Source organism: Pteropus alecto, unplaced genomic scaffold (assembly GCF_000325575.1).
Source record: "Pteropus alecto unplaced genomic scaffold, ASM32557v1 scaffold43, whole genome shotgun sequence".
Taxonomy (NCBI): Eukaryota; Metazoa; Chordata; class Mammalia; order Chiroptera; family Pteropodidae; genus Pteropus; species Pteropus alecto.
In genome coordinates this window covers 6,549,943-6,559,675 of record NW_006435764.1, presented here as the reverse complement: position 1 = coordinate 6,559,675, position 9,733 = coordinate 6,549,943, and the positions used below count along the sequence as shown (strand labels likewise).

Sequence of the window (9,733 nt, the reverse complement as noted above, 5' to 3'; positions counted from 1 at the left end):
GGACAACCTTCCTCTTCAAAGAGCCACAGAACCAAACAGATCTGCCTGCTCACACATGTCCCCAGCATCACCTGAGGGCTCCCCACTAACAAATGCCCGCTGGGGCCTCTCCCAGTGGCGTGAACCAAGGGAGCAGCTGGAACTGTCCCCATTTTACAGGTGAGGAGACAAGCTCGGGGAGGTTAAGAGGCCACCGGTATCTGAGGGGAAGCCAGGGCCTCCCATCTGCTCATGGACTCTGGGTCCACCTGGGCTGGTTGCCCTCCCTGCTCCAGGCTTGACCCTGGTCTTGGCCTTCACTTTAGGTGACACCGGGCAGAGCCCAAAGCGCCCCTCGGAGGCGGCTCTCCTGAGCACAGTCCAGGTTCGCAGCTCGCAGGCTCCCCCTGCTGGCCTGAAGCCACCTGGGTGCCCAAGCGCTCAGCCCTCACTCCCTCCCACCACACGCTCCCCAGATGGAGCAGCCCCCACTGACCCCCAGAGGAGGAAGCAACAAACAGCAAAGGCCACAGACGAGGGACTCAAAAAGCATGAGAAGGTGGAAGGGCATTAGAGGAAGTGGTGGGAGGGGAAAGGTTTGGCTCCTGGAGCCTTCTGGAGAATGGCTGCAACGGGCCAGTATTAAAGGGACAGGTGAGTCCCCTGCGCATGCCCTTTTCCCCACCAAAGTCACTAGGTCCATCCAAGCCTCTGTTCCTCAAGGCTTCAAGTGCACAGAAAGGGCCCGGTTCACAGTCCGGCTCAATATCATGGTGGGATTATTATAAAGGCTCGTAGCACCCCAAATCCACTTCAGTCACAGCTCAAACCAGAACCATACCTCCTGGCGGCCATGTCCCACCCCTTCCACAGACACCTACGACATGCTAGTCCTGCATTTGGTGCTGTGACTACAACACCCAACAAGGCAGACGTGGGTCTGGCCCTGGAGAACCTATACTCCCGGCGGGGAGACGGAGGCTGACCAGGCTTCACACCAGCGCGCAAGCGAGCGAGGGAGCAGTCCCGAGTCCGAGAAGTACTCAGGAAGGGTGGTCGGGGGCTGGGGGACAAGGTAACCGGGACCCCAGCCCAGGGGGGTTAAGTGAGACTCAGAGGAGGAGCAGAAGGCAGCCAGGGCAGGGAAGGGCGTTGTCAGCTAGGACAGCACGTCCGAGGCCCTGGGAGAGTGAAATCCAGGGGCGGGCGGCTGGGGGCGGGGGATAAGCACAGGGAGAATGACGTAAGAGGAGGCAGCGCCAACCAAGGGGCCCCAAGGCCTGTTAAGAATTGACTTCATCCCAGGGGCGCCGTGATCAGACCGAAAATGCTTCCACCAAATACAAATTCAGACCCCACACACGAGTGCCATTTTCATTCTTTCAAAGAAGCCGAGGGTATTCGTACCATGGATGGTACCCATGTGGATGGTCCCGTGTTATTAGCATCCCTCAAGGCTCACAGTCCATTTCCCTGCCCCCCGTCTCAAGGGGCTACCCTCCCCACTGGACACATGACCCCACGGACCATCTGAGGGACAGGCCAAGGGCTCCCGTAAGTGCTCCTTTCTTTGTGTGTTGGGGGTGGGATGGCAGTAGGAGTAGCATTCTGGTATTCAGAAGGATGTATAAAATGGGGGTACGGAAAGCTCCCTTGTGTGCTAAATGAGAAGCAAACAGACTTAGTTGGGTACATAGCAAAACATACGGCCGGTGGCAGACAGTACCCACCAAGCAAAGAACGGGCTGTGGAAAGGCCAGCTCCATCCAGATCTGCCACTCCCTGGCCCTGTGAATGCAGACGATATCAGCTAATAAATGTTTATTGAGCCCCCACCAAGCCTAGTGGTGGGAAGCAAGGTACAGTCCAGAGGCCCAACCCAGCAGAGGGGAGGCCCAGACAGCTTCCTGGAGGAGGTACCCCCAGTTTCTCTGGTCTGCCCTGGGAGCTGCAAATTGCTAGAGAAAATACCACCACCAAGCAGAAGGCTCCCTCTAAATTCTTGCTCCCCGCACCGGGTGGCCCATCTTCCAGCCTACCCTAGCTGCTGCTTTACAAGTGAGTACCCCTCCCCCCTCTCCCCTCTCCCAAGCCTCCCCCACTCTTCCTCCAGCCATGGATGCTGCCTCCTCCCCGCACCAAACCAGGACCCCCCACACACCTGCCCGCACCTTGTCCTCCCTCCCTCAGGTCACTGAGCATGAAGGTAGGTCCCTCCTCCCAGCCAAGGCCGCCCTCCAGAGAACTAGCTCCTGCAGCTCCGCCTCCACGGGCCTGGCCGGTCTGCCCTCCAACACCCTAGTGTCCTTGTCTTTTAAATCAAAATCCTCCCTCGACCCGCATTCCACACCCCACAGCTGTGGACTCACTTCCCTGTCCCCTTCCTCCACTGTCTACACTTCCTCCCTCCCATGTTCCCCCAGATTGTGCTGTGTGGCCCCACCTCTCTATCAAGGCCAAGGTCAGAGACACCACACCGGCCATGTGGCCCCATGCAGTGGCCCTTCCCATCAGTCCTCCCTTGTGTACTCAGGACCCCCAGCCTCTTCATCCCCCTCAGGACCGCCCTCTCTTGACCACCCAGCTCGCTGACCCTCCCCCTCAGACGCCTCACCACTCCCCTTTCTCAGTCCACACCTCTCCCTGGTCTTCACAGCACTTCTGTGCCTTCAAAACCCACTTTATGCCCACGATCTCATCCCAAGGCTGCACCTCTGGCTCCTCATCACTCTTCTGAGCTGTTAGATTCATCCTCACAGTACCTGAGAAACCAGCCTTCTGCTAGCCCCTGGTGGGGGGGCGGACGGGGGGCCAAGCCTCCATCGTCACTCCCTAGGCCTCTCCGAAGCCCCCAACTCCCAGCTGACTCCCTGTATGCACCTGATCGTCTGTTCCTCACACAGCAGCCCAGGGAGCTTAGGAATATAAGTCAAGAGCTGTCCCTCTGATTAAAGTCCATTTCAAACTCCAAGTCCTTACCACGGCAGAAATGGGAGGCAGGCCTCTCTCCCTAACCTCCTCCTGGGCTGTGTTTCACTCTGCCCCCTACACCTCAGCCTGGAAGATCACCTTTCAGTTCCTCCAATTGCCAGGCTGCTCCCTGCCTCAGGGCCTTTGAACCTGCTGTGCCCTCTACCTGGCCTACCTTCACAGGCCCCTCCTCACTGGCCTCCCCCTCCCAGAGCAGCCCCCTCCCCTCCTGTCTGTGCTTTAGTCCTTACTTGACCTAGGCCACGCGGAGGTACTCTGGATCCCCACCACCTGGCACAGTGCGTGGCATGTGTGAGCATCGTGGGACGAATCAGTGAGCAAACGAGCTGAGGCCTGGAGGTTGAGGGCGAGTTTTGTAAGAGGAAAGAGTCTTCCAAGTGGAGGGAAGAGCATGCGCGAAAGCCCTGAGGTAAGAGAGAGCATTTGGTGGAGAAATGAAGAGAAATCTAGAACAGCTGGACCGGAGAAGAGAAGCCGTGCTGTGACGGAAGCCCCTCATCTCCCATCCAGCGAAGACACCGGATGGCATGTGCTGGCCCAGGTCCAGGCCACTACTGTGGTCTTTATTCCTCTCCTGCTCCTTGGTCCCACTAGGTTGGGCTCATGACCTCTCACCGTCATGTTCATGGGCAAGTCACCCAGCCTCTCTGAGCCTCCGTTTTCTCGTCACTAGGACAGGGCCACGGCAGGCCCCCTTGGAGCCCAGGCTTGCTGTGAATGAGAAGGGGGCTGCACAAATATTCTGTCGGCTATAAAATGCGATGTGCATATCAGATACACACACTCCCTCCTGAGTGAAATAAGACTCAAAGAGAGCAAAACAAAATGAGACAAAATTTGGGTGGGAAAAAGTTTTTTTTTCCCAACCTGGGGCATAGCAAGCGGAGGAACTTTTAAATTATTTGATGCCCATATTTGTCATCTTGCACAACTGTGACCACAGGTATCCCCCTCCCCAAGTGTAAGTACTCCCGGCCAGCGGCATCTGGGGCCGGACAGTGAATGCATGTGCTGTGACGCTGGAGACACTGGTCCAGCTGAGACCCAGACTGACCCATGGGACTCCCAAGACCTGAGTCCCTCTGGCTGGGCCAGGTCCCTGGCACTCCGTGGAACTGGTCTGGGGTGCCCGGAGGTGGCTCAGATCCCATAGCAGACACCATCTGGAAGATGCCACCACCTGGCTTTACAGAAGCAGAGAAACCTTACCTGGCCACACACATGCTGGGGAAGGACGCAGCCCAAGGCTCTCTCTTGCACTGTCCACCCCACTATCTGTGGCCTGGTCCGAGTGACCCACAGCCCGCACGGCCCCTCTCTCTAGCAAAGTCCAAATGATAGCTCCACTTCCTGGAGATGACAAAGGAAGACAACCAGAGCTCCCAGCTCTGCCACCAGCCGGCTGGGCACTGACCTTGGGGACATCTGTCAGCCGGTCCTTTCTAGTCTACGGTTCCTAAGCATACACCTCTCAAGGCCAGCAAGCAGGGCGCCACGTCCTCTTCTCAAAAGGCTGTGGCCTGGCTCATCCCCGAGGGGCTACACACTACATGGCCTCTGATTTATGGGAAAGAAGGCAACAGTGATTCTCACCAAGTGCCATCATCACCGCCTCTAGTGCCTCTGTCCATGGAGTCTCCCGCCCCCCAGGCCCTCCTCACTCGCTCTGGAAGGAGGAAAGGCAGGGCTCTTCGGCTGGGCACATGCTCCATGCATTTATAACACTTTCCACCTCCTTCTGCCTGAAGGACAGATGCAGACTTAAAGCACAACTGAGTTTTATTTTTCTTACAAAAGATGTACAACATAGGTTTTAATTTTCTTTCTTTTTTGGAGAGGTAGAGTATTTCACAGCTCAGTGAGACAGGTGTTGTAAAAAGATGTTTGCAATAAATTTTGATGGGGCGGCCTGACCCCAGATGAAGCTTTCAGCAGCTCCTGGGCACGAAAGCCAAGCTGGAGAAAGCAGGCTGCGCCAGAGCCATAAAGTGCAGTGGGCGAGCGGGAATTCAATGATGTGTTTTAAGAAGTGTCTTTATGGCATTGTGCAAGATGGTGCTCAGAAAGGTGAGGGCAGGCTGCCGCAGAGGAAGGCTCCTCTTTGGGGGAAGGCCAGGTGGGCAGGGCTGATAACAGTAAGGCTCTGGGGACAGTGGCAGGGACATTAATCACCTTAGTGCACCATCCCCTAAGAGCAGGGTCTTGTCAAATCCTGGAGCACGAGCGGCGCTAAGAAAGAGCACAGGGCCCCTCGGAGAGGCCTGCTCCCCATAAGGCCCTGGCCTCCACGACACAGGGATGTGCCAAGGCCGCTTCCCCAGGAGACAGGTGGGGAAAACTGTGTGCCCAGAAAACTTCCCAGTTCAACAGTCAAATCAGATAAACCATCCGCTCTGCATAAAATCCCATGGGGGTTGACTCATGAGTAACTCGCCCCCGCCCTGTGCACGTGGAGGCTGGAACATGAGCAAACAAGGCTCGGGATACGCAGGTCAGGCTCCCGCATATGAGACCACAGGGAGACAAGTTTACACATGTCCGGTGTCGCCATGGACAGAACACAGAGAGGAGACAGGCCCGAGGGGCAAAAAGGAAAAGGGCCACTGTGTACAAAATGGTTTTGATGTGACCTCAGCACAACCTACAAATCAGGTGCTGTCGGTCCCGTTTCACAGATGAGAAAACTGAGGCTCAGGACGTGAGGAAGCAGTGGTGCTGGAGCGTGCCCGTGTCTGATGACACCAACGCCCCCACTGCAGGTCAGCAGGCTCCATGACCCCTGCCCTGGAGGCCAGCCCCTGCTGTGATGACAGAGTCCCCAAATGCCCCCCCGTGCCCAACCTTAGGGCCCTTCGCACCGAACTGCTTCCACCATTTTCTGATGAAAAGGCACTGCCTGGGGGATACTGAGGGAATTAAATTAGAGAAATTAACTCTGGCCAGTGAAGGTCTCCCCAAGACGGAACGAAAGTCTCTTGGCCAGGAAGATGCAGCCCGATGGCGCTTACTGACCTAGAGGGAGAATGGGTCCGCAGAAGCAGGCAGTCTTCTTGAAGGGGGAGAAAAGGAAGGCCCGGAGTCTGGCAGAATTTAGCCATCTGTCCAGAGGACTCTCCGAGCCATGGACTGAGGCGTCCTGCCCCTGGGGCCCGGAGCAGGCACGCCACACGGCGTATAGACTGAAATACTGAGCGAGTGCCCAGGGAAGGGGACCCGTGGTGGGTAAGTCCACCCTTGGCCGGGAAGCTTGACCAGCCTGTCCGGGGCAGTGGGATCAGCTTCCAAAATCATTCAGCCAGCCCCCCAGCTAAGAACACATGATGGTGAGCAAACTTAAGGCTACGATGTGGCTTCCACGTGGCTCTTCCACAGGGAAGGGAGGCCCTGCCCAGTCGTATGAGAGTATCCAGACCCCCCGCTATAATTCCCCACCATGAAGGGCACATCAACCTATCCACTGGTCTCTTGTGAGTTTGCTTACTGTGTGTCAGTCTTTGAGAAAGGATCGTCTCAGGCACAGGCAGATGTTTGGAGGCCTAGGTAGGGATTTCCCCAAGAGAAAGGAGAGCACATGTCCGTCAACGACATGTACGAGAACACTCAGGGCAGCTTTATTGCCAACAGTCCCACACTAGAAACCCAAATGTCCATCAATAGGAGAATGCGACACAGACTGAGCTACATCCACACGGTGGAATATTATGCAGCAATGAAAAAGAGCAACCTGTTGACACACCCAATAACGTGGACGAATCGCACAGATATGGAGTAAAAGGCGCCGACACCCTGCATCCCTCTGTCCATATGAGGCTCAAGAAGAGACAAGAACAAACAGAAGACTAAATAGCTGCATGAGGGTACTGATAGGAAAGGGGCTCAAACGAACCTTCTGGGACGACGGCAGTGTCCTACCTGTCAACCAGAGTGGCTGTGGCACGGCTGGATACTCAAGTACAAGTACTGAAGGTCTGCACACTTGGTGCACTTCACTGTACAGCAGGGGTCCCCAGTTCCCAGGCTGCGGGCCGGTACTGTCTGTGGCTTGTTAGGAACTGGGCCGCACAGCAGGAGGTGAGCGGTGGGCGAGCGAGCAAAGCTTCACCTGTATCTGCAGCCGCTCCCCAGCACCAGCATCGCCGCCTCAGCTCCGCCTCAGATCATCAGGCATTAGATTCTCATAGGAGCCCCGGTTCCTGGTGCCACAAAGGTTGGGGACTGCTGCGTCCAACATAACTCTGCCACAAGTGTAAACTATAATGAAGAAAAGGTGTAGGGTCTTCAAGGACCAAAGCTCAGGCCCCAGTCAGAGGGGGAGTCCGGCTGAGGCAGCCCCCAGGGTAGTGGTTTAAAAATATGCCCTGAATTCTTCGATTCTCTTCCCATGCAAAGGTGGAGCCTAATTTCCTTTCCCTGGGATGTGGGCCGGACTCCGTGACGCGATTCTAAGCTCTAGAATAAAGCAGGTCACCAAGAGGCACTGTGGCTTCCAGCTTGGTCTCCTCATCCTCATCACAAGCTCTAGGGAAAACCGGCTGCCATGTCATAAGGACACTAAGCAGCCCTGTGGCAGTCCAGTAGTGAACTGAGGCCTCTAGCCAACAGTCGCCTCATGTGAGTGAGCCACCTGGGAATGGCTCACTCCAGCCCTAGCCAAGTCCCCAGACCTCCTGAGAACACTGAGCCAGAACCACCCAGCTAAGCTACTCCCAGGCTCCTGACGCTCAGAGACTGGGAAGATAATAAATGTTTGCTTTTAGTAACCGCTTTGTTACTAGGGTAATTTGATATGCAATAACAGATAACTAAAACAGAGGTCTCGGTGTCTCATCTCCACAAGCTACCATCTGACACCTGCCGGGGGCTTCACACCTGGTACTGGGGTGCCAGGGGCCAGGCTACCCTCTTCGCACACCCCTGACTGAACACTGAAGCCCAATTTGCCATGGTTCCTTCACAGCCCTGACCTTTCCCTGGCAATGTCCCACTGGCTTGACCGCATTCTGGACTTGGCTTCCTCCTCCTGGAGTAGAAGTGCTGTGAAGTTGGGGTCCTTGCCTTTCTCACTCGCGGCTGAATCCCCAGCAGCAGGACAGTGCTGGCCATATAAAAAGTGCACAATAAAAACGGACCGACTGAATGAATAAAGAGCCCATCTCTGAACCGAGAGACACCACAGGAGCCTAGGAATCCCTGGCTGATCCGCTTCATGAGGTCCAGAAGTTTTCAGTGGCACCAAGGAATGGGAGGGGGCGGGGAGCCAGATCCTAGAAATCGAGGCAGATCCGAAGCAGGTGCCTGGGCCCCTGGCTCTTTCCTAGCGCCCTGGGTTGCTGTCCCCTGACAGAGAAGGGGAAGCAGGGCTCCCTATGGGGACGGTCCCCCTGCCAGTGGTCTTTGCCAGGCCCCTCCCTACACCCTGCTCTGCCAGAGTTCTGGGGCCAGAGCTGAGCGCATGACAAGCACTCCTTGTGTCCACAGAGCAAACTCGAGTGCTTTCTGCCAGCAGCGCTTTAAGATCCCAGGGTAGGCCGCGCAACTCATAAGAGGTAAGTCATCTTAAACTCTACCTCCAATCCTGAGAGGACGCCTTCCCTTCACCCCCAACCAGGGCCAGCCCCAGGCCTGCCTTCTCAGCCCCATTGGCCAAAGCCACTTCACAGGCAGGCCCAGCCAATGAGCTGCTTTCCCTGCCCTTTTGAAAGGGGATCCAGCCGGGAATGGTTACAGGGGCCCAGAGAGCGGGCCCTGAAGGGCAGGGGCAGCTGGACCGGCAACCCGGGCAGGGCTATTTGGGGCTCTGCAGGTCGGGTTGCTTCCCTTCCCAGCTCTGTGTGGGAGTGCCCAGAGTCCAGCCCTGGGACTCGTGCCTGTGAGGGAGCTGGAGGAAGTGGCTTGATTCCTTGGGCAGAGGATGTCTCTGCTCTCACAGACAAAATGCCCATCTCTGCCCTGCCCCGCCAGCCCTTCTGTGTCCCCGGGGAGAAGGGCAGAGATTGCTCACAAGTGGCCAGAGACCAGTGATGAGGACGAAAGGGAACCAGACCACGTGCCCAGAGAGGCAGGCCCTGGAGAAGCGAGATGGAGGTGGGACTGGCCTACCTAGGGAGGCCACTCCTTGGGGCTATCTGATCCCACCAGGTGGGACACCAGCCCTAGAGCTTTTCCTCAGCCCATTCACTGCCACTCTGCCTAGAATGCCACCACTTGAGAAGTCATACTATGCAAAACATTGAGAGTTTGGGAACCTAATGTCAGCTCTGCCACAAACTCCAAGTGACCTTGGGCTAGGCTATTCGGCTCAAGCACGGCGCCTCAGTTTCCCTCCTGCACAATCGAGTAATGTAGTAGGTCCTGGATGATCTCTGGGGGTGCCCTGTGACCCATTCCAGTGAGGTAAGGCCACTTTCTTCATACTGACCCTGACGGGGGACCTGGACCCTGTCTGGGGTGAACTGATTTGTGGGGCTGGGCACACGGGGGGCGTGGCTATGAATGGGGGGGGTTCCATACCAGGGCATACGGGGCCTCAACTTCCTCAGGTCTCTAGGTGGGAGAGACTGCTTGTGGGGTGCAGTCCAGCTTCGGAAGGCCCACGTGGAGCCGTCCTCGCCCTTTCGCCCCCCGCCCCTGCTTTCACTTACATTTTGCCTCCTTCCAGTCGGTGGAGGTGCTCAGGTCCACCTTCGCCGCCATGGCCAGGGGGGCCCAGGTGCGCACCCTACTTCTCCACCCCACCGCCGCTGCCGCCCAAGCCCCAACTCTC

General features: G+C 56.8%; 1 protein-coding gene across 1 annotated transcript in view; it reads right to left on the bottom strand.

Annotated features, from left to right (window-relative positions):
• The window catches only part of MACROD1 (MACRO domain containing 1), a 142,219-nt gene extending 132,492 nt beyond the window's left edge, over window positions 1-9,727 (bottom strand). Inside the window, exon 1 of the mRNA XM_025046196.1 lies at window positions 9,612-9,727. Coding sequence (XP_024901964.1) covers window positions 9,612-9,663 — 52 coding nt within the window. The 5' untranslated portion in view covers window positions 9,664-9,727. The remainder of the gene's footprint in view (window positions 1-9,611) is intronic.
• Window positions 9,728-9,733: the final 6 nt, after the last annotated feature.